The sequence below is a fragment of the Bos indicus genome, chromosome 2, assembly GCF_029378745.1.
Source record: "Bos indicus isolate NIAB-ARS_2022 breed Sahiwal x Tharparkar chromosome 2, NIAB-ARS_B.indTharparkar_mat_pri_1.0, whole genome shotgun sequence".
In the NCBI taxonomy this organism is placed as follows: Eukaryota; Metazoa; Chordata; class Mammalia; order Artiodactyla; family Bovidae; genus Bos; species Bos indicus.
The window spans coordinates 67,321,679-67,345,559 of record NC_091761.1 but is presented as its reverse complement, the minus strand read 5'-3'; the positions used below and the strand labels follow the sequence as shown (position 1 = coordinate 67,345,559).

The following is a 23,881-nucleotide window of genomic DNA, read 5'->3' as shown; positions in this document are numbered from 1 at the left end:
ATTATCAAATTGGGGGCAGTTACTGTGTCTTTAACCTGTGGGTTTTTCACTAACTCTGGGTAATTAGTCTCAGAAAGAATTGAATTGTAAGTCTGTGCTGTGCTTAGTCACTCAGTGGTGTCTGACTCTGCAACACTTTGGACTGTAGCCTGCCAGGCTCCTCTGTCCATGGGATTCTCCAGGCAAGAATAATAGAGTGTGTTGCCATTTCCTCCTCCATGGTATCATCCTGACCCAGGGATCCAGCCCACATCTCCTTGGTCTCCCGCACTGCAGGCTGATTCTTTAGCTGCTGAGCCAGGGGAAAGCACCCCCTTATACACACACCTACAGAATTGTTGAAATAACATAGTTTTTTTCATTTCTCAGCTAGATATGCTTTTCATTTTTTCAAAAAGCCATTTCAATAATAATGAAAATAACAACAAACTACAATCACAACAGAGGAGATACCATCACAATTAGTAGAGCTATCATCTATCATATTATAAGCTCTGAAATTGCTTTGAACTCTGTAGTTCTCAACACTCCTTCCATGACAAAGCTGTAAGGAAGGTATCCTCATTCTAATTTTTTCACTAACTTAGTGTACATAGAAACCATGGATATTAGCCTGTATGAAATTCAGAGTCACATAGAGAACACAAGGTCCTCTCTCTTACAGGAATGCAGTATTAGGAGGTGCATTGTTACACAGATGAGGAGGTTCATTGTTATTTAAAAATTGGTTAAAAGGGCAATACCCATCATTCCAGTCCAATGGGAATAAGACAACTTTAATTATAACAGTTCTTAAACTTTTGTCAAGGTCACAGAGAAGTATACATCATGAAAGAATGAAGGGGGAACTCCTTTCACAAGCCCTGCACCAACAGGAGGTTCTTTTTTGTTTTCATTCCTTCTCTCTTTCCTTCCTCCCACCCTCCTTCCTTCCCTTCCTCCCTTCCTCCATCTCTCCCTCTCTCTCTTTTTTCCTTCTTTCCTTCTTTCCTCCTTCTTTCCCTCGTTCCTCCTTTCTCTCTCTTTTTTTAGAGAGCCACACTGTCTGAAGTCTGAATTAAAGAAAATCTCACCTCCCTTGTCCCCATCCACTCTCATATGATGTTGCTCACATAAATTAACTTCACACGTTCACAGGTGCATCTGAGCCCCTGGTAACAACATTTTAGTATCTTTTACAGTTCCTACAATTATCTAGTCTGGCACTTTATTAATTATCACTATACTGCCTCCAAGTTTATGCAGCATACAACCTGGGAAACATTCCAAATACCTTTTCAGAGGCCCAAGCTCTAGAAACTTCTCTAAATTTAGAGAGCTGTGCACAGGTGGTGCTGCAAAGAGACTTGCTGATGATACACGTATAAGACAGACATTCTTGCTGCTTAGCTAAGGGACATGGAAATCTCAGGAAAAATCCCTCTTAGCATAAGCCATTTACGTTATCATCTGTTGCATCTGGGAGATTAATTCTTCCTAGCAGACCCCAGAGACTCCTTGGTGTATATTGACCCTAATTACAGACATTAATATAGTTCCAGTTGACTCTCAAATTGATAAGGCCTCAAATTAGCATTTTAGGAAGTTTATTATTGTCAATAATGCTATTTTGTTACCTATATATTTAATCACTTCATTACTATTGCAATAAAAGGATGCAGAGATATTTTCTACATGTGCTTATTGGTATTATTCAGCAGTGATGCTTACTAGTGCATTTTTGGACAAAAAGCATTAAAATGCATGAACTCTGCCATCTGGGAACATTCAATTAAAGACATGCCAGGTGAGAGAAACAGAAAAACAGATATGCTGGTTGTTAATTTAATAACAATGAAAACAAGACATCTATCTGATCAAGTTGAGAAACAAATGCATGCTTTCAGGCAGCTTGGGAAGATTCTGTAGTACCTCATTCTGTATATCACTCAACTGTACCAAAACTAACTTACTGAACGTTCAAAATAAGATGAGCATCATGGTAAACACTGAAGGTGCTACAAAGTTGAAAAACAAAGTCATTGGAAATTTTCCCATCTTATACTGGGCAGGATAAGATAAGAACTGTGCTTTTCCATGATACAGCAGGAGTCCAAAATCCAAATGACTTAAAAGACTGGGTGTGTAGTGATAGAAAAGGGATGTCTGAATACACTGAGGCCAAATGGACTAGCGGGCAAGTAGCCCTTAGACTAGGTTGTTTAAAGGTGCAGTAGCCCCTTGGTTTCAATAACCATTATCATTTAAGAAATTATATACAGTAGTTCTAATATAATTCACAATAAGATTTTAAAATTATAGCCCAGTATTTTGAAATATATATGGCTACCATATTTTGCCTAGGGGCTACTAGTTTGCTAAATTTTGGTAAAGCAATAACTGCCATAAGGACAAAGGTGAGGTGGGGGTCAGAGGGGCAATGCTGGGAGAGTTACAAAAAAGAATGGTATACACTTCATATACTTGGTGGTAAAGTCAGTGAAAACTTCATAATCCAGTGTTTTCCAGTTATATGAAATTGCAGACTATATTATGAGAACAATCTTCAAAAATATGCACAAAGCTTTAAAAGAGGTGTGGCCAGCCCCATGGATTAGTGCTGAATGGTAAAATTTAAATCCATGAATGGTGAAATTTAAAGCCAAGGAAGCAATAAAGTCAGATTTGAATTTAGAATAATTCCTCTGACAATTGGGTGGAAAAGAAAATGAGTTGGTTCTAATGATATCTTGAGGTCAATTAGATCTGGTAAGAGGTTCTCATTGTCATCCAGATAAGCAATGTCAAGAAGTTTAGAAAGAGCCAAGAGCATAGAAAGAAGGGGACATATGCAAGGGAGATGGTTGATAAAAACAAAATAATTTAATGACTATATTTGAAAACCAAGGAAAGAAACTACAAAACAAATATGGGTTTTCACATTTTTAATCCATGGGTTAATGTTGCTACTGCAACTTCAGTTGGGAAAAAGCAAAAAACAGGCATATTTTAAGGAAAATTTTAGACATATCAATTTTAGATAATGCTGTGGTTATAATCCCTGTGGAAACCTAACAGGGGATATTTCAGATTTTTGTGCAAAAGCCTGAAATTTAAATGAAATATTTGGGACTTTATGGAATATTACATAAAAGGTTACATCCAATGCAAATTAATTCCCAAATTAAAGGAAAAAATTATCAAACAACATGTTTTACCATGAGTGGATCAGAAACAATACAGTTATTTTGAGTAATGTTTACTATTACTTTTATTCTTTGAATGTGTTTTATTATTGTATTATTGTTCAATCTGTCCCACCTGCTGTAACAGCATCACCTCTCCCTGCTCCTTATTTGAGTTTTATTTCTCACAAAGATCATTCTAATTCTCCCCCTTTAAGCCTTTTCTGTCCTTTTCAGCACAAGCAATTCATCTGAGTCACATGTATATAATTATATGTGCAGTCCATCTCATCATTGATCACTGTTTCTGATTGCTCTTCTGGGTTGTTTGGAATCTCAATTTACATCTATTGCCACAGTAATGCCCCTATTAAGAGGCTCCATTGCAATGATTCATTCTTGTCAGAAACATTATAACTGGAGATAGAAATAGATAATGATGGTATTCCAAGTTGTCAGATATTGAATATCATGGCAAGAAATCATTAAACACAAACTTAAATGTCAGAAGTGCCAGAAAATATAAAATATGCATTTGTGTGACTTAAGGATGAGAAAAGACTAATCAAGAGGAGAAGAATCAGAGATTGAATTAAAAATAAAACAAAAGTTGGTAAGAAAGCTTGGGTACTTTAAAACTGAGAAATGTCAGATGCATAAGATCTGTACAGTTTAGGTGAATATTATTCTAGATCTTATAACATGTACGTGGTAAATATATATATATATTATATATAAAATATATGTGTTATATATAAATATAAAATATATGTGTTATATAAAATATGTGTTATATATAAAATATTTAAGTGTTAACACTCATATAAAATATATGAGTGTTAAGTTGCTTCAGTAGTGTCCAACTTTTTGTGACCCTATAGACTGTAGCCTACCAGGCTCCTCTGTCCATGGGATTCTCCAGGCAAGAACACTGGAATAGGTTGCCAGGCCCTCCTCCAGGGGATCTTTCCGACCCAGGGATCAAACCTGTGTCTCTTACGTCTCTCCTGCATTGACAAGTGGGTTCTTAAACCAGTAGTGCCATCTGGGAAGTCCTAACATATGCATAGGCATCTCTATTTAACAACAACAAAAATACTGATCTAAAAACTTTAGCTGGAGAATCAACTAAGTCTTAGAGTGTAAAAGAGTACATTTTCAACAAATATAGAATGATAAAAACAAGAAAACAAGTCTTTAAGAACCGTATGGTCTTTTTTTATTTTCTGCTCTCTTCACCTCGTCCAACCAAAATGACTACACACACATAAACACAAATACCCCTTATGTTAAATTATTTGGCTATAATGTCCCTAATTATCTAATTTAATTTTAAACTGATCATTTTAATAACTGACGAAAATGCTTTGAAAAGTCATCTCTTATTCTAGAAGAAAATAAAATATTACATTTTCAAATGTTTTGAAAAAGTTTCTTTGGCAATGTAGGCTATAAGTGATTGTGAAATGAGCATAAGGAAAGATTTCAAAAAGCCAGTTGAACTTAAGTGAATGGCAGGAGAGAAATGGTTACTATGTCATTGATTAAAAGGGAAAGAGGACTGAGAGAAGGCAGAAAAGAATACAAACCAAATTGTAGTCTATTATGTGATACCAAAGATGGGCTCTCTTTCTCTGCCTAACTTCAAATAAAAGGAACAAGGAAGAGGCAAAGAGATTACCTTCTATCTTGCAGATCTAAATAAAAACATGATTGTTTGTTACCACCATAACTGTGTTTATATGCAAAGATTTAAAAAAATCAGACCATTATTGTATTTTTTAATGTTGTCTTTTCTTAGCTACCCAATTACTTAGAAGAGTGTTTGAACTATATTTCTTTGTGATATCTAGGACATTCATCTTGTATAAACATAAAATATGGTCACTCTTTTTTTCTTGGAAACTTGCATTTTATAGATACTAGAATAGTTTATTAAAATACTCAATGACGAAAATGCCATGGCACCAGTAGGTAGCTCTTAAGACTATTAAATCAGTACTTACTAACTCATGCAGAATGCCTCACATATATCTTTATTGCTCAATAAACATGAACAGCCAATTAATACTCTATTGATTTGGATCATATTCCATACACTAAAACATTTAAAAAACAATATTTTATCTTTAATAGAAGATGACAGCTAATGGTTTCTGAGTTCTATTAATAACTTAAAACAGGGACAACTAGGTGACTTAGAAAAGAATGTCAGTATTCCTCCACTCAAGAATACAATAAATTAGGAAAGTTTAAGCTGGAGAATTGAACTGTGGTGTTGGAGAAGACTCTTGAGAGTCCTTTGGACTACAAGGAGATCCAACCAGTCCATTCTAAAGGAGATCAGCCCTGGGATTTCTTTGGAAGGAATGATGCTAAAGCTGAAACTCCAGTACTTTGGCCACCTCATGCAAAGAATTGACTCATTGGAAAAGACTCTGATGCTGGGAGGGATTGGGGGCAAGAGGAAAAGGGGACGACAGAGGATGAGATGGCTGGATGGCATCACCAACTCGATGGACGTGAGTTTGAGTGAACTCTGGGAGTTGGTGATGGACAGGGAGGTCTGGCGTGCTGCGACTCATGGGGTCGCAAAGAGTTGGACACGACTGAGAGACTGAACTGAACTGAACTGAACTGAAGCTGGAGAAAGTATAGAGAGACTATAAATTACAAAATATGCAAATTATTTTTCTGAAGTCAGCTGTGCTACTCTGATTCTTCTTGTCTTAATATTTCCTAATCACAATATTTCAAACGTATTTTTTAAATGGATGCTATTATATTCAGGCAAAGAATATAACATACTAATTGTATTAAAAATACAGTAGATAGAAAAGTTATGGAATCCTAATAATATATCACATTAGGATTTCTGGATAAGTTTTCCTAATCATGGTCTAATATGATTTATTCAATATAATGTTTATAAGTTAGGTTGATTAGACTCCTCCAGTAGCAAATTACTTAAGTACAATTTTTGCTAATATTCCATTAGGTAAATATTAGAAAGAAAACTGTAGTTAATAGAGTTAATATTTTAAAATATGATATAGACATTTCAAGTATTTTTGTCAGTGATATGATTTCATATCTGACATAGGCCAGGGTATGGTTACCAAAAACTATGCAATTTTTACATTTCTAGAAAGAAAATATAAAGACCAATATTGCTTCATAAAAAAATTAACTTGGCTAAATCTTTCAATATGAGGAAAACATAGGATAATACTAATGCTGTAAAAATTAAATTTTCTTGAGACATGATCATAAGTTGGTATGACATCATTAGTTTAGCATTGCCATAAGTAATTTCAAAGAAAATAAGAGAACATAGGTTAGTAATGAAAAAGAAAATTATTTGTTGAGATTTAATGTATTCTGGTATATTCTTTAACAATATCAAGTTCGATATCTACTTTCTCTTATTTTCTATCTTTGATAAAATCATAATATATAAATAGTGTAACATTTATTTGCTGTTTTCATCTTAATAGACTTTCAATACATGGAATTAGACTAATAACTTTTCTGTCAGACCTGAGTTTGACCCCTGGGTTAGGAAGATCCCTTGGAGAAGGGAAAGGCTACCCACCCCAGTATTCTGGCCTGGAGATTTTCATGGACTGTATAGTCCAGGGGGTCCAAAGAGACGGACAAATTGAGCAACTTTCACTTTCACTTAACTAAGTGTTGTTCACAAGAGATTTAACCTGTAAAAACACAGGATGCCCAGTTAAACTTAAATATCATATACACAGCAAATATGTTATAATCTACAGAAATAATGACAAACCAGATAACAATAGGAAAATAACATAAAATAATATAATAGCCTATAAAAGTCAGTGAACTACAACTAAATGTAAATATGCATGAATCTGTAACAGAATGCTGAGGACATTTAAGTAGGATGCATAATATCATGGACCATCTGATGCCTCTATTAAAAGTTCAAAACCAACTAAGACTAAAAAAATGTGTCATTTAGGTAAACATATATATAACCAAACTGAGTTAGACATTCAACAAAAACTCAAGGATATAAAAATATTTTCCAGAGGGAATTAGTTGAAAAGTTGAGCTGCCATTTGTTCATTAAATTTCACTTTAATGTTCCAAACCTGAAAGTAATTCTTTATTTTTCACTTTATTAGAAATGCCTATTAATAGAAAGTGAGAAATGCGTGGGTTGTAGGGTGTGTGAATGTTTTACTTCACACAAAATGACAAACTGTTACCCAAAGTAAAAACACAAATTACCCTCCTGTCAGCAATGATTAAGAGGCCCTGTTTTCCACATTCTTTTCAATTCTTGGGGACGTCAGAGTTAAACTTTGCCAGTGGGATAGGTACAGAATACTATCTCTTTCTTGACTATCCTTTTTCTGTTTGTAAATTATGTTAAGTATTTATTTATTTATCAATGATATGTGTTTCTGTGTTTCTTTTGTGAACTGTGTTTTTATATTTTTAGCTTATTTTTTCAATTAAATAGGAAGAGTTGTTATATTAATTACACACTAATATTTTTCAACTAACTAATGATCTTCACAGATTATAATAGATACAGGATACAAATAACAAAAACCATAGAATATGACAATTCGGAGGCAGAATCTGAATATGCAACTCATATGAAAAACCAAAGAGTAACAAGATTCAGGTTTTCAGTTTTGAACAAAGTGTTTCTTGAGTATATTAACAGATGTATTATTTCTCCTCCTGCTCTGGAATCATAATAAGTTGATTCTCCACTTCCTTCTTTTTCAGTATCCATTTAATAAGCAGATATAATATAAATGGCCCTAATCTGCCAAATCAAAGGACAATAGTAAAAGAAAAGAGTAATTTCAGATTTACGTCCGTGGTGACACAGAACTTTCTGCTTACTTGGGGATAGAAAAATGTCCTGTAATCAAAGCAAATCCCATGGAATGACAATAAGGAACAATTAGAGGCTACCTCCTGATCAATGTCTTGAGCCTAAATTCCAAGATCTAAAGAAACAGTTTTTTATATCATCTAATAGTCTCAATTGGAAACACTTCTGGATCTCCTCAACTGTGCTTAGCAGCTGTTATGCATGCACCAAAAAAAAAACACTGCTAAGTCACTTCAGTCGTGTCTGACTCTGTGCGACCCCATAGATGGCAGCCCACCAGGCTCCCGGTCCCTGGGATTCTCCAGGCAAGAACACTGGAGTGGGTTGCCATTTCCTTCTCCAATGCATGAAAGTGAAAAGTGAAAGTGAAGTCACTCAGTCGTGTCCGACCCTCCGCGACCCCATGGACTGCAGCCTACCAGGCTCTTCCGCCCATGGGATTCTCCAGGCAAGAGTACTGGAGTGGGATGCCATAAGCATAGATAGAAAAATGAATTGTCATTTACTAATTTTGCATTTTAATGACCAAAATCCATGTTACTTCTTGCATTGTCCCCTTTATCAGAAATGTTTATTAATAGCTTCAATATTTTTAACAAAATGTATAGAATGCAAAGATCAATTCTTTTTTCTTTTTAACACATTTTCAGGGTTACATTAAGCTCAAAGCATGAAGAGTGTGTTCAGTTTGCCTATTTCTTTTTTTAGTATTAATTTTATTTCACTTTGACAACTGAGAGAAAAATTAAGGTATATACTTCTAACACTTTATAGGGCAGCTGATTGTTTTGTTAAATAAATATTTAAAGTTAAATGAGGTCATTATAAACATTTACTCGCGAATCCTCCCATTGCTCTTCCTTCACTAATACTTGTGATTCATTCCTTCTTCCACCAGTTAATGACAGATACAGGTCCTTGGAAAAGAAACTGATGCTGGGAAAGATTGAAGGCAAGAGGAGAAGAGGACAGCAGAGGATGAGATGCTTAGATGGTATCACCAACTCAATAGACACGAGTTTGAGTAAGCTCCAGGAGTTGGTGATGGACAGGGAAGCCTGGCATGCTGCAGTCCATGCGGTCACAAAAAGTTGGACATGACTGAGCCACTGAACTGAATTGAACTGAATAAGACCTATGTAATACAAAAAAACTTTCACTGAACTTTCTAGATGGTGGTGAATGAATCATTCCAGTATGATTCAAGGTAAGTAGAAATATTTAAAGTTTTGCCACATGGGTGTCACTTCTAAGTCCCAATTTTAAAAACTTATGAAAAGGAATTCATAGACAAAATGAATCGATTGTCAATGCACATATGACAAAATAATGCTCAGTCTCACTCATAATTAAATAACCACAAATCCATATAAAATTAATTACTATTTTTCATCAGCCAAAGTGATAATGGTTAACATGTTGGCAATACTTAGTGATGGCCAGAGTAGATTAACAGGCAGTATCATATAACATTGGTGGACTTGCTTACCACAATTTAATACTGTCTATTAAATTTCAAATAAACTTTTTTTTTTAACATACTGCTATGAATTTAGCCCACAAATATATTTCAAAGATGACTGTCAAGTATATTTACAGGAATATAATAGGAAATGAATATATGGTAGTACATTATGCAAGGGAATTCTATGAACTCACTAAATCATATCAGAGGGAAAAAAAAGGCATCATAAAAAAAGATCTTCAATTTATACTATTAAGTGGATGAAAAAGGTAATCATCCATGCTGTGGAAATTAACACTTACACACATAAATATATACATATTTGAGATATATTGTTTATGTACAGATCATAGACACATTTCTGGAGAAATTTATGATAGGTGCAAATATCTTGGATGGCATCACTGATTCAATGGACAAGAGTTTGAGCAAGCTCTGGGAGTTGGTGATGGAGAGGGAAGCCTGGCATGCTGCAGTCTATGGGATCACAAAGAGTAGAACATGACTGAGGAACTGAACTGAACAAATAGATACATTGCTACCCTCAAAATGTAATATTGAGGGAAAATTTTATCTTTATTAAGTATGGGAATATCAGACCACCTTACCTTCCTCCTGCAAAACCTGTATGCAGTTCAAGAAGCAACAGTTAGAACCAGACAGAACAAAAGACTGGTTCCAAATTGGGAAAGGAGTACATCAAGGCTGCATTGTCACCCTGCTTATTTAACTTATATGCAGAGTACATCATTTGAAATGCCAGGCTGAATGAAGCACAAGCTGGAATCAAGATGGCAGGAAGAAATATTAATAACTTCAGAAATGCAGATGAAACCACCCCTTATGGCAGAAAGTGAAGAGGAACTAAAGAGCACCTTGATGAAGGTAAAAGAGGAGAGTGAAAAAGCTGGCTTAAAACGCAACATTCAAAAAACGAAGATCATGGCATTTGGTCCCATCACTTTATTGCAAATAGATGGGGAACAATGCAAACAGTGAGAGACAATTTTCTTGGGCTCCAGAATCACTGCAGATGGTTACTGCAGTCAGGAAATTAAAAGAGGCTTGCTCTTCGGAAGAAAAGCTATGACAAACCTAGACAGCATATTAAAAAGCAGAGACATTACTTTGCCAACAAAGATCCATCTAGTCAATGATGTGGTTTTTCCAGTAGTTATGTATGGATGTGAGAGTTGAACTACAAAGAAGGCTGAGTGCTGAAGAATTGATGCTTTTGAACTGTGGTGTTGGAGAAGACACTTGAGAGTCCCTTGGACTGCAAGGAGATCAAACCAATCAATCCTGAATATTCATTGGAAGGACTGATGCTGAAGTTGAAGCCAATACTTTGGACACCTGATATGAAGAGCTGATTCATTAGAAAAGATCTAGATGCTGGGAAAGATTGAAGGCAGGTGAAGAGGGGATGACAGAGGGCGAGATGGTTCAATGGTATCACTGACTCAAGGGACATGAGTTTCACCAAGCTCCAGGAGATGGTGAAGGACAAGGGAAGCCTGGCGTTCTGTAGTCCACACAACTGAGCAACTGAACAACAACAATAATACCAGAACTTTCTATGATAATGGAAAGGCTCAGTATGAGCATTATCCAAATTGGTAGCCACTGGTTACACTTGGATATTGAATGTTTGAAATGTGACTGTTGTAACTAAAAAATAGAGTTTTTAACTTTATTAGATTTTAAATAGTCATATGTGGCTAGTGACCGTCTTATTGGATAAGCCAATATACTGTATATATTTTCCAACCATATTTTCACTATGTCATCTTTAAAATGTCAATGAGGAAGACTAAAAGTAATATATTCTTTATACTAATTTTACAAAATATCAATTGTTAATATTTAATGAACACATATAAATTATGAGACAAAGAATAAGAAGAAAGCCATATGACTGTAAAAACAATATTACACTAAATGAGAGATTGTAAAAATAAATGCTTTGTTCCCAAAAAACAGAACTAACAATGTGAATTTATTTGCCTTCTTTTTTTTTTTACTAAATATATAAGTATATATAAAGCTGTAAGATTATCTATATAAACTGAATTTGTATTTACTATTACTTTTGGTAAGAATAGAATATGTAGATGGAACGTGCGTGCTTGTATGCTCAGTTGCTTCAGTCGTGCCTATTGCTTCAGACTCTTTGCGAACCCTATAAACTGTAGCCCACCAGGCTCCTCCATCCATGGGATTCTCCAGGCAAGAACACTTTAGGGGGTTGCCATGCCTTTCTCCAGGGGATATTCCCAACCAAGGGGTTGAACTGACATCTTTTAGTCTCCTACGTTGGCAGGCAGATTCTACCATTGGCTCCACCTGAGAAGTCCAAATGGAACATACCTCAACATAAAAAAGGACATTTATGACAAACCCACATCATACGTAACAGTGTAAATTGGAAAGCTTTTCCTCTAAAATCAGGAATAAAACAAGAATGCCAACACTCACTTCTAATTAACATAGTATTGGAAATCCTAGCCACATCAATCAGGCAAGAAAAAGTGCCCAAACTGGAATGGAAGGAATAAAACTGTCACTATTTGCAGATGGCATGAGCCTGTATATAGAAAGCCCTGAAATATTCACCAAAAAAATTTAGAGCTAGTAAATAAATGCAGTAAGGCTGTAGGATATAAGAATAATACACAGAAATCTGTTGCTTTTCTATATACAAATATGAACTAAAGGAAACAGAAAGCAAGAAAGCAATCCCATTTAAAAATCACATCAAAAAGAATACAATACTGAGGAAAAAAACTTAACCAAGGACTTGAAAGACCTACACTGTGAAAAGTATAAAACACTGATAAAGAAAATTGAAAATGATACAAAGAAATGAAAAAATATCCAATGTTCAAGGATCAGAAGAATTAATATTGTTAAAATTCCCATACTACCCAAAGCAATTTACAGATTTAATGGAATCCCTATCAGAATATCCATGACATTTCTCACAGAACTAAAACATATAATCCTATAATTTATATGGAACTACAAAAGACCTCAAATTGCCAAAGCAATCTTGAGAAAAAAATACAAAGCAGCAATAACCAAGTTCCCTGATTTCAGACTATACTACAAAGCTATAGTAATGAAAATAACATATGCTGACACATAAGTAGACACACACATCCATGGAATGGAATACACAGCCCAGAAAGAAACCCACAAACTTGTGGTCAATTAATCAACAACAAAGGAGGCAAGAATAGGCAATGGAGAAAAGACAGCTTTTTCAATAAGTGGTGCTGGGAAAACCAAACAGTTACATATGAAAGAATGAAAGTAGAATATTTCCTCATACCATATACAAACATAAACTCAAGATGGATTAAAGACCTCAATGCAAGACCCATAACCACCTGGAAGAAAATATAGGCAGATATATAATTTCTTTGATGGAAATTATAGCAATATTTCTTAGGGAATCTGTCTCCTCAGGCAAAGGAAACAAAAGCAAAAATAAACAAATGGGACCTAATTAAACTTAAAAGCTTTCAGACACCAAATAAAAGCACTAACAAAATGAAAAGGCAATCTACCGAATGGGTGAAAATATTTGCAAATGACATGACTGATAGGAGTTAATATCCAAAATATATTTACTGTGTATTTGGCCTTACTAAGGAAGTTTTTCCTTTCATAATGTTCATGTTTCTCGTTGAGACCTTTTCTTTTTCACTTAGATTAGTCTCATTAACACTTTTTGTAAAGCTGGCTTGGTGATGCTATAGTTCTAACTTCTGCTGTCTAAAATTTTTGATCTCTCCTTCAAGTTTGAATGAAACTGTTGCTGGGTAGTTTCCTTGGTTGTAGATTTTTCACTTGTATTACTTTAAATATATTCTGCCACCCTTCCTACCTGCAGAGTTTCTGCTGAAATAACTAAGAGCCTAGTAAGAGTTGCCATGCACATAACTTGTTCTTTGCCTCTGCTGTTTTTAATATTCCTCTCTTTAACTTCGCCATTTTAGTTTCAGTGTGTCTTAATGTGGTTCTCTTTGGGTTTATCCTGTTTGAGACTGTGTTTCCTGGATGTGGGTGTCTGATTCCTTTCTCAGGTTACGGAAGTTTTAAGCTATCATGTCCTCAGACCTGTCCTTTGACCCTTTCTCTAATTCTTCTTCTTTAGGACCCCTATAACATCAATGGTACTATGCTTAACATTGTACCAGAGGCCTCTTAAACTGTCCTTATTTCTTTTTTATCTCTTTTTTTTTCTTTTTTCTTTTCATCCTTAGTGGTTTCCACTACTCAGTCTTCCTACTTGTTGATCTGTTCCTCTGCATCACTTAACTTATGGTTTATTCCTTTTAGTGTATTTTTTTCAGTACTGTATTCTTCATCTCTATTTGGTTCTTCTTTATATTGGATTACCCAGAAAGTTTGTTAGGGTTTTCCCATAACATTTTTCTAAAAAACCCAAACGTTCTGGCCAATCCAGTACTTTCGTACACTGTTAAAACGTCTAACTTTTCATTCTTCATCAATTCTTCTCTCAAGTTTGTTGATTATTGTAATTATCTTGAACTCTTTATCTATTAGACCATATATCTCTATCCACTTCACTCAGTTCCTCTGGGGTTCTGTCTTGTTCTTTTGTTTAGAACTTGTTCCTCTGTTACTTTGCCCATTTCCCTAATTTGCTGTTTCTCTTTCTAGTATGTTGGTTAGGTTTCCTGACCTTGGAAAGTTGGAAAAGTGGCCTTGGAAGTGGTCTTTTGTAGGAGGTAGACATCCTGCATCTCAGCAGCACATTCCCCTCTGGTCATTGGAGCTCTATGCTCTTGGGGTGCCCCTATGTGGGCTATGTGGGTCCTTCTCTCATGGTGGCCTACTTTAGGCAGTATGGTAAGTGTGCTAGCCCTTGGTATGATTGGTTGCCAGTCCCCTGTCTTGTACAAAAGACTGACAGCCACTGTGGAGCCCAGTCACATGGTGGCTGGCTGTGGAATCCAGTGCTAGTGCTGGCATACTCCAGGGCAGTGCTAGGTTCTAGGCGGATGGCTTTAGGGCTTTTGGCTTTCTTGGATTTAGTGTTGGCCTGCTGGTGGGTTAGGCTGGTTCCTTACATGACTGGCCACAGGTTCTAGGGTATCCCAAAGCTGGTACTGGTCATTGGAGAGTGGGGCAGCTGGCAGAGGAGTACAAAGTGCTCACCCATCATGGATAAAGCCAGGTCCAAGGGCTAGTGCCATCTGCTGGAAGACTGAGCTGGGTCCTAGGGTGTTGGTGTTGAACTGCTAGTGAATGAGGCTGACCACAAAGTTAGAACTGGATGGCTGCTGGGAGGGCCCAGGGCCCAGAAGGTTCTAGGGACCATTCATGCCCACCGATGGATAAAGCAGTGTCCCATGGTCTCTGGCTGCAGGGCCCTCCTGGGGGTCGTTGATCTAGTACCTGTGTACTGATTTATGAGTATTCTTCATGGACCCTGTGGTGGACAGGGTCCTCTCCAGGGCTGGTATGGGCTCAAGAAGTCTCAAGGCAGCCTGCCTGCTGGTAGGTGGGACTGCCTCCCTGCCCAGCTGGTTGCTTGTCCTGAGGGGTTCCAGTACTGGTATCTATGGGCTGGTAGGTGGGGGCAAGCCAGGGTCTTGTTTAAAAAAGCTAGAGGGAAGATTCCAAGATGTCCTTTGATAGCATCAGTATCCACCTGGTAGAAGGAGCTCCCCAAAATGGCTCTTGCCAGTACCTATATCCTCAGAGTGAGCTCCAGTTGCCTCCTGCCTCTCCAGGAGACTCTCAAAAGATCAGCAGATAGGTCTGACCTAGGATCCCCTCAAACTACTGCTTCTGCCCTGGGTCCCACAATGTTTGCGATTTTGTCTATGTATGCGCTTTGTAAGTGAAGTCCTATGCTCCACAGTCCTCTGGATCTCCTAAAGTAAGCTCCTCTGAATTTCACACATATGTTTTGCATAAATGTATAAATAAACCCATACATTTTGGTGGCTCTACTTTTTGCTTTAGTACCACCAGGCTGGAGAGCCCAGTGTTGGACTCAGATTCCTTTCTCATTGGGAAGAATTTCTGCATTTGTAATTATTCTCTCATTTGTGGATCATTCTCCTGGAGGAATGGGTCTGGAATATACGCTATAACTCTGCCCTTCCTACCTGTCTTGTTGTGGTTCCTTCTTTATATCCTTTCTTGTGGAAGATCTTTTCTAGTAGATTCTGGTCTCTCTCATCAGTGCTTGTTCAATAAATAATTGTAACTTTGATATGCCCATGAGAGAAGGTGAACTTAGGGTTTTAATACTCTACCATCTTTGTATGCTTTACCTGAAGCTAGACTTTTAACAAATAAGTTTTCCATGATTATAGCCAGTATGTGAAACCATCTGGCTGATCAGAAGTTTCCAAAAACTTTACTTTATTTCAAATCTTAAGAGGTGACATTTTGGTTATCTTTATCTAACAATTATTTGCTTGTAACATTGTTTTTTGTCTTTTGGTTTTTTTTCATCAGGTAGCTCTTTACTCTATCATGGATAGAAAATAAGTTCCTTAATTTCTTGGTGGTAAAAAGATTTGTATCTATCTCCTACCCCAAATGCTCAGTGGCAGAATAAGTGAATATTAAACAAAAATAATACAGTGGTATGCAAATCAACTGATGCTATCTCTATGCATGATAAGTCCAAAAATTTCTCTTGGTTCTAGTCAAATCTATTTCATATTGATCTATAAATAAACAGTTGTGAGGCAGGCGATAGATGGACCCCAGGCTGAGCAGCTGGAGTTTCTCGCCTGTAGACAGATACTCCAAAATAGCAGGAGGGAGGAGAGGCTAAGCCCAGCCCAGATAAGAGATAAAGGATGACATATTCCTCATTCTCAAAGTCAGAGACATTCCTGAATACATAGAACGTGTAAAGACCAGCTCCTTGAAGAACCATAATGGAGGGGGTACCACCCCATAGTAAGTGACAGACTTTTCGCTAGTGTCCATCTTGGCAGAGAAATGCACACACATATGGGAAGACCCTCATATACAGACCTTCAATACAGAATCAGAACCAGACAAAGCAAGATAACTGGCCAAAGGTAACCTGGAAGAAATGACCTGTGTAAGTGATTAATCAAAAAAGTAAGAGAGTTCTAGAAAAATATCTACTTCTGCTTTATTGACCACCAAAGCCTTTGACTGTTTGGATGACAACAAACTGTGGAAAATTCTTAAAGAGATGGGAATACCAGACCACCTGACCTGCCTCCTGAGAAATCTGTGGGCAGGTCAAGAAGCAACAGTTAGAACTGGACATGGAAAAACAAACTGGTTCCAAACAGGGAAAGGTGTACATCAAGGCTCTGTAGTGTCACCCTGCTTATTTAATTTATAAGCAGAGTACATCATGAGAAATACCAGGCTGGATGAAGCACAAGCTGGAATCAAGATTATTGGGAGAAATATCAGTGACCTCATATATGCAGATGACACCACCCTTATGGCAGAAAGTGAAGAACTAAAGAGCCTCTTGATGAAAGTGAAAGAGGAGAGTGAAAAGGTAGGCTTAAATCTCAACATTCAGAAAACTAAGATCATGACATCCGGTTCAATCACTACACGGCAAATAGATGAAACAATGGAAGTCTGTCAGAGACAGACTTTATTTTTTGGGGTTCCAAAATCACTGCAGATAGTAACTGCAGCCTTGAAATTAAAAGATGCTTGCTCCTTAGAAGAAAAGCTATGACCAACCAAGATAGCATATTAAAAAGCAGAGAGAGACATTACTTTGCCAACAAAGATCCATCTAGTCAAATCTATGATTTTTCCAGTAGTCATGTATGGATGTGAGAGTTGGAATATAGAGAAAGCTGAGTACCGAAGAATTGATGCTTTTGAACTGTGGTGTTGGAGAAGACTCTTGAGAGTCCCTTGGACCGCAAAGAGATCCAACCAGTCCATCCTAAAGGAAATCAGTCTTGAATATTCATTGGAAGGACTGATGCTGAAGCTGAAACTCCAATACTTTGGCCACCTGATGTAAAGAACTGACTCATTTGAAAACATGCTGATGTTGGGAAAGATTGAAGGCAGGAGGAAAAGGGGACAACAGAGCATGAGATGGTTGGATGGCATCACTGACTCTATGGACATGAGTTTGAATAAGCTCCGGGAATTGATGATGGACAGGGAAGCCTGGCTTGCTCCTTCCCACAGGGTCGCAAAGAGCAGACATGACGGAGTGACTGAACTGAAGTGAACTGAAGTGATTCAAACTACCACAAAGGTGTGACTATCTCTGAGCCTCCCCCTAAGTCTATCCACATATACTCTTTTCCTCGAATACGCACTTTACTTGTTTCACTGCTTCCCATTTCTATGTGAAAATTCAGTTCTACACAGCAGTGGGCCAGGGCCTTGTCAATTGTCCCTGCTGGTCTAGTGGCTAGGATTCAGGACTCTCACTGCCACAGTCAGACTTCAATCTCTGGCCAGGAAACCAAATCCTGCTTCAAGCTGCTGCAGGCTGAGCCTGGACCAAAACATATGCAGGTCACATTCCTTGGAATCATTAAAATATATGAATTTCCCCTCTCTGCTTTAGGCTATTTTAATAGCATATTTTTAAAAGCTTACAGATATCTTACAGATATTCCATGTCTCTTCCAATATTAGTACATAAGCTGTCTCTTTAAAAAAAGAAATCTTAATAATGTTTAAGCATATGGCTTGGAATCGTGCTTTCAATTCCTTTCTAATGTCAAACAAAGATTTGATAGAACTATTTATGAATACTGGTGTTTTCTGCCAAGACCACTGGCAATATTCAAATTATTGACAATAGAAAGAATACAGCTAATACTTATGAAACGTTTTCATAATTATGACACTGTGAATTAGCTTTGTTTGAAATAGTTCTGGGTTTATGAGATAACATTTCCAAACACTTAGAAATGATTAAGAGCAGTTTGGGGGCTAAATCATTTCTTTCACATAACTCCTTTTCAAAAAGCTATATACCCTTTAATTTCTTCTTTCATTACAAATCTACCTATCTTCAAAACAAAAGAATGCCTTAAGACAACTATTTCAGGAAAATTATTTGCTTTTGTTTTATTTTGACAGTCAGGGTCAATATTATTTTTAATCATAGTGTCTGCTGTATATGGTTACACAGCTAATCATATTCATATTTAAAATATATATAAGAGAACTGACAGTATGGTGTCATCTTAATTTTTAAAATAAATTGACAGTCACATTTTTTAAAAATATATCTTATTAAACAAAAGGCTATTCTGCTTTCACATTTTAAGTAATTTTTTTTTCAATTGCTTTGGTACACTTTTATTACAAAGATTTTTATAGACATCTAATCCAATTAATTATAATTGTAATTAAAGTATCACTAATTGTTCAATGAAAAAAAATGAAACTGCAGTATGAATAAAATTTTTATGCTCCGATAGATTTTTTTCCCAAGAGAATAGCCTGAGAGAGAAAATATATCTAGAACTTAGCCTAGTATGCACTTTAAAACACAACTGTGTTTAATAATGCTATCTTGGAGTTAGGAGGAGGAAATGATTAAATGAGTACCTTTGAATTTATCTGGAATCATGGTAATTTGTATTTTTTGTTTGCAGATCTAAGTTAACTAGTTGCAAATATAAGCCACATTCCAATCCTTATCCTCACCCTCCTCTGTTGAATTCTGACACCTCCAGGACTTATAAATTGCTTAAGTATCTGTGCTGTGAGATAAATGTCTTTAGGGATCCTATGAATCTTAGAAGATCAGTAAATTTGAATATTTGTTAAATATTACTTAGTGGTAATTAAGAATCATGACTAACTACAGAAGAGTAGAAAAAGACCTCAAAAGGATTTTTAAAAGATTAAACATACAAGCATAATGATAAAATGTTATTAATCAGCACATGGAGAAAACCACAATGAGATGGGATTGGTATGAAGTACCAACAGCAGAAGGGAACAATAACCAAAAATGTTTGTTTGTTTTGTTTCTTTTTTGATGCACCAAAGAGACTAATAAAGCAAGGAATAAATTCTGGGGAAAAAAAAAAAAGGATAATTAACAACCAGTAGAAGACCTCGTTTGGAGAAGGAAATGGCAACCCACGTCAGTATTCTTGCCTGGGAAATCCCATGGACAGAGGAGCCTACTGGGCTACAGTCCATGGGGTTGCAAGAGTTGGACATGATTGAGTGATTAAACTACCTACCTGCCTAACTAGAAGACCTCATTAACCTGTGTAAGGGGATGATCAATATGGGAAAGTCACACACCAGATATTCAGGTATTAAGAGTCTATTCTTAAATGCTTGACCACTAAAGGCCTATACCCATCCTCATCAAAAATATTACTTTATAATAAAGGAAACAAAATACAAAATGCATTTAAGTTTCTTCTCCAAACTAGTCTTATTGAAATTAACTTGCATTGACTTAAATCAGCAAATCATTAGCTGCCATCATTACCAATTTCTGCTTTCTACCCCCTGGCCTATTTCCTACTGATGCCTTCTTTCCCACTGATTAAAACATCTCTCAATGATTCCTTAGCCTCTTCTCTAATATCCCAGAGGACCACCAAAATAAGAAACAATAGAGACTTTCCTGGTGGCCCAGTGGTTAAGAATTCACCTGCCAATGCCGGGGACACGGATTTGAACCCACATTTGGGAAGATTACACAGGCCACAGAGAAACTAAGTTCAAGTATCAACACAACAACTAAGGCCAGGCGCTGGAGCCTGAGTACTGCAGCTACTAAAGCCCGGTGCCCTGGAGCCCACACTCTGGTAAAAGAGAAGCCACCACAGTGAGAAGCTCATACACTACAACAGAGAGTAGCCTCTGCTCGCTGCAACTAGAGAAAGCCTGTGAGCGGCAACAAAGACCCAGCACAGCGAAAATAAAAAATAAATATATTACTTAATTAAAAATGGAAAAATAAATAATAGATACTGTTCCATGCTGTTTATTAAGCTTTTTCAGGAATGTTAGCATTATCTCCCTCAAGGAAATCCATATTTTAGAAAGTGAGAAATATGCTTCATATTTCCTTGGCATTCCACAAGTATTAATACAATTACACATTGCATTCAGAGTACCTGTTCTTCTAATATCTGTGAAATGACTGATTCATTTAAAAACAGAAATGTCATTGTTATTTAGTTAATAGCCTAATTGCTAAAGTACATGAGCTGTTTGGTTTAGTCTAACAGATATATACATATGCAATCACTTCATGATTTCAACAACCACTTCTCTCTTATTAAATAAAAACACCAAACAACAAAATTTTTAGTTCATCTCTTCCACCTGACCACTCTGTTATAAACATGAAGACCAGATGTTTATTGCAAATGTACCAGTAGGAATAAATACAAAAAGTATCTGATAATTTGCTTATTTCTTTAACTTGTACAGAAGGTCTTCTGAGGCCTTGTACTATGTCTATACCATATTAACACATTTAATAGGAAATACATTGAACCTTTGTTTATCTAAAACAGTAAGCAAATAACTGTATACTATTTTTCAGTGGTGTTTGATAGCTAGATTTTGAACATTTGAAATAGTTAATTAACTATCACTTACTCATTAGGTAATCACAGCTAAATATAACCTTAAGATGGTGTGCTTAGTCACTCAATCATGTTATGTCTGACTCTTTGCAACCCCATGGATTATAGCACGCCAGGCTCCTCTGTCCATGTGTATTCCTCAGGTAAGAATACTGGGGTGGGTTTCCATGCAAATCTAAACAAAGAGGTCTTAATTTACCCCAAAGTTCATATACATTTATAAGAACAAAATACATTCAGTTGTTTATTTGATCATTGCTAGGCCAAACAATGATTCAGGAGAAGAGGAATGATATTGACAGAATGCAAAATTATAAAGGTAAAACACAGCAACCTCAACAAAAGGCCAGTTTTACAAAACCTGTCTTCTACTTGATTTGCAAAATCACAATTAAAAGCAAGTCAGGAAGAATGAGAAGTAAATGGAGAGAAAAAGTTATAATGATCTGGGTTATACTAACTTTTTTAAAAAATTGGCCTTTTTATGTTTAAACTGACATAGAAAATACTGGAATAAATATTCATTCAAAAAATAATATTCTTAGAAATATTTATTAAAAAAAAAGAAATATTTATTCATTTACTAAAAAGGATCAATGGGGAAGAAACAAAGCAAATGGTCACATGAGTATTTCCTATCAACAGATCTCCTGATTCGACATAATATACTAGCCCTAACGAAGAACTGATGCTTTTGAACTGTGGTGTTGGAGAAGACTCTTGAGAGTCCCTTGGACTACAAGGAGATCCAACCAGTCCATTCTGAAGGAGATCAGCCCTGGGATTTCTTTGGAAGGACTGATGATAAAGCTGAAACTCCAGTACTTTGGCCACCTCATGCGAAGAGTTGACTCATTGAAAAGACTCTGATGCTGGGAGGGATTGGGGGCAGGAGGAGAAGGGGACGACAGAGGATGAGATGGCTGGATGGCATCACTGACTCGATGGACATGAGTCTGAGTGAACTCCGGGAGTTGGTGATGGACAGGGAGGCCTGGCGTACTGCGATTCATAGGGTTGCAAAGAGTTGGACACGACTGAGCGACTGAACTGAACTGAACGTCACCTGAAAAGTTTTGCAAGTACTGAAGCTAAAACAAAAGGCCATTAGGTATACTTTGAGAGCATTCTAAACAACACCGAAATGATTAAAGTAATTAATTATTCATTACTTACAAAAGTAGTGTTTTCCAATAATAATGTGGTAGTATTTGTTTCTATATTCAGTTTAATGACATGTCCATTCTCGCTTTTATACACCACATCTGTATCTGCAACAACAAAGATATGAACAATTGACAAACACATTGACTAGGTAATATAATGGCTATAGAGAAGATAATGTGCATAATAAACAGGCTCATTGGAACAATGACTGTTAGCCTTTAATAACCTGAGCAGATCTCTACACTTGGGTCATATTAATCCTCTTCAGTGATCAGGAAGCCTGTCTAGCCTATGGCCTATTGTGCAAAGAAAACAGGGTTAGTGAGAGGGTCACTGAGATTCTTGGCTCAACAAATGAAAAGTAATTAAAATATGGGCAACCTGCTGCCCATTCTGAGCTTAGAAAGAAGAGACAAAGAGAAGCACCTCCCATTTCTGAAGCTGTTACCGATTAGTGATGTAGTTAAACTTTAACGAGGCTGCCCCTGAAACATAACTAGACATATTTCTGAGACTGTCATTATGAACCACATTCATGCAAATTTTTTCATGTATCCAGTACTGCCACCACTCAATTTCTACTCAACTTCTTTTTCCCTTGGGATTCGAATTATGCCTCTGATATTTTGCCTGGGTTGTCTGATCAAAGGTCAAAATCTCTGAGACTGGTACAATGCCAACCATTGTATCCACTTTGTCAACTTTAAAGAGAATGCTGTCCTCAATTTAAATAGCTGCATTTAGTTTGGAGAACTGATAATGTTATATAATTTTGTGTTTAATTCAGCCACATTAACCAGGAAATTAAACCATTTTAAGAACTCTACACCTGAAAATATCAACTTGAGAAAAATTGCCAGGAAGAGTACTCAGAAGTTAAGAAAAGAAAGATATCTATATTCACATAAAAGATATATAAATTATATATAATATATACATATATATGTAATTAGATAAAAGGAAAGATACCCAAACAAAAGTAGTCTTGTCTTTTTTTTTTTTTTTGCATGAGCATAACCTCCTTTTCAGTTTTACTGTTCTAAACTTCTCCATGGTATTACACTTCCCTAACCCTATGTACTTCACTAACCCTATGTACTGAGCACCAAAGAATTGATGCTTTTGAACTGTGGTGTTGGAGAAGACTCTTGAGAGTCCCTTGGACTGCAAGGAGATCCAACCAGTCCATTCTAAAGGAGATCAGCCCTGGGTGTTCTTTGGAAGGAATGATGCTAAAGCTGAAACTGCAGTACTTTGGCCACCTCATGTGAAGAGTTGATTCATTGGAAAAGACTTTGAAGCTGGGAGGGATTGGAGGCAGGAGGAGAAGGGGATGACAGAGGATGAGATGGCTGGATGGCATCACCGACTCAATGGACGTGAGTCTGAGTGAACTCTGGGAGTTGGTGATGGACAGGGAGGCCTGGCGTGCTGCAATTCATGGGGTCGCAAAGAGTTGGACACGACTGAGCAACTGAACTGAAATGAATTGAACCCTATGTACAGTCTTGAAAAAAAAAAAGGCAATATTGAGAGGGATTGGACCTATTATTCACAGTAAGTAAAGTTATATAAGTTACATATAACTTATATAACCCAA

At 36.5% G+C, this 23,881-nt stretch overlaps 1 protein-coding gene across 2 annotated transcripts in view; it reads right to left on the bottom strand.

The window, feature by feature from the left end:
- DPP10 (dipeptidyl peptidase like 10) overlaps positions 1-23,881 on the bottom strand; it is an 800,949-nt gene that overhangs the window by 370,072 nt on the left and 406,996 nt on the right. For both annotated transcript variants that reach the window (XM_070768724.1, XM_070768732.1), the window contains exon 4: positions 22,291-22,385. In XM_070768724.1, coding sequence (XP_070624825.1) covers positions 22,291-22,385 — 95 coding nt within the window. The remainder of the gene's footprint in view (positions 1-22,290; positions 22,386-23,881) is intronic.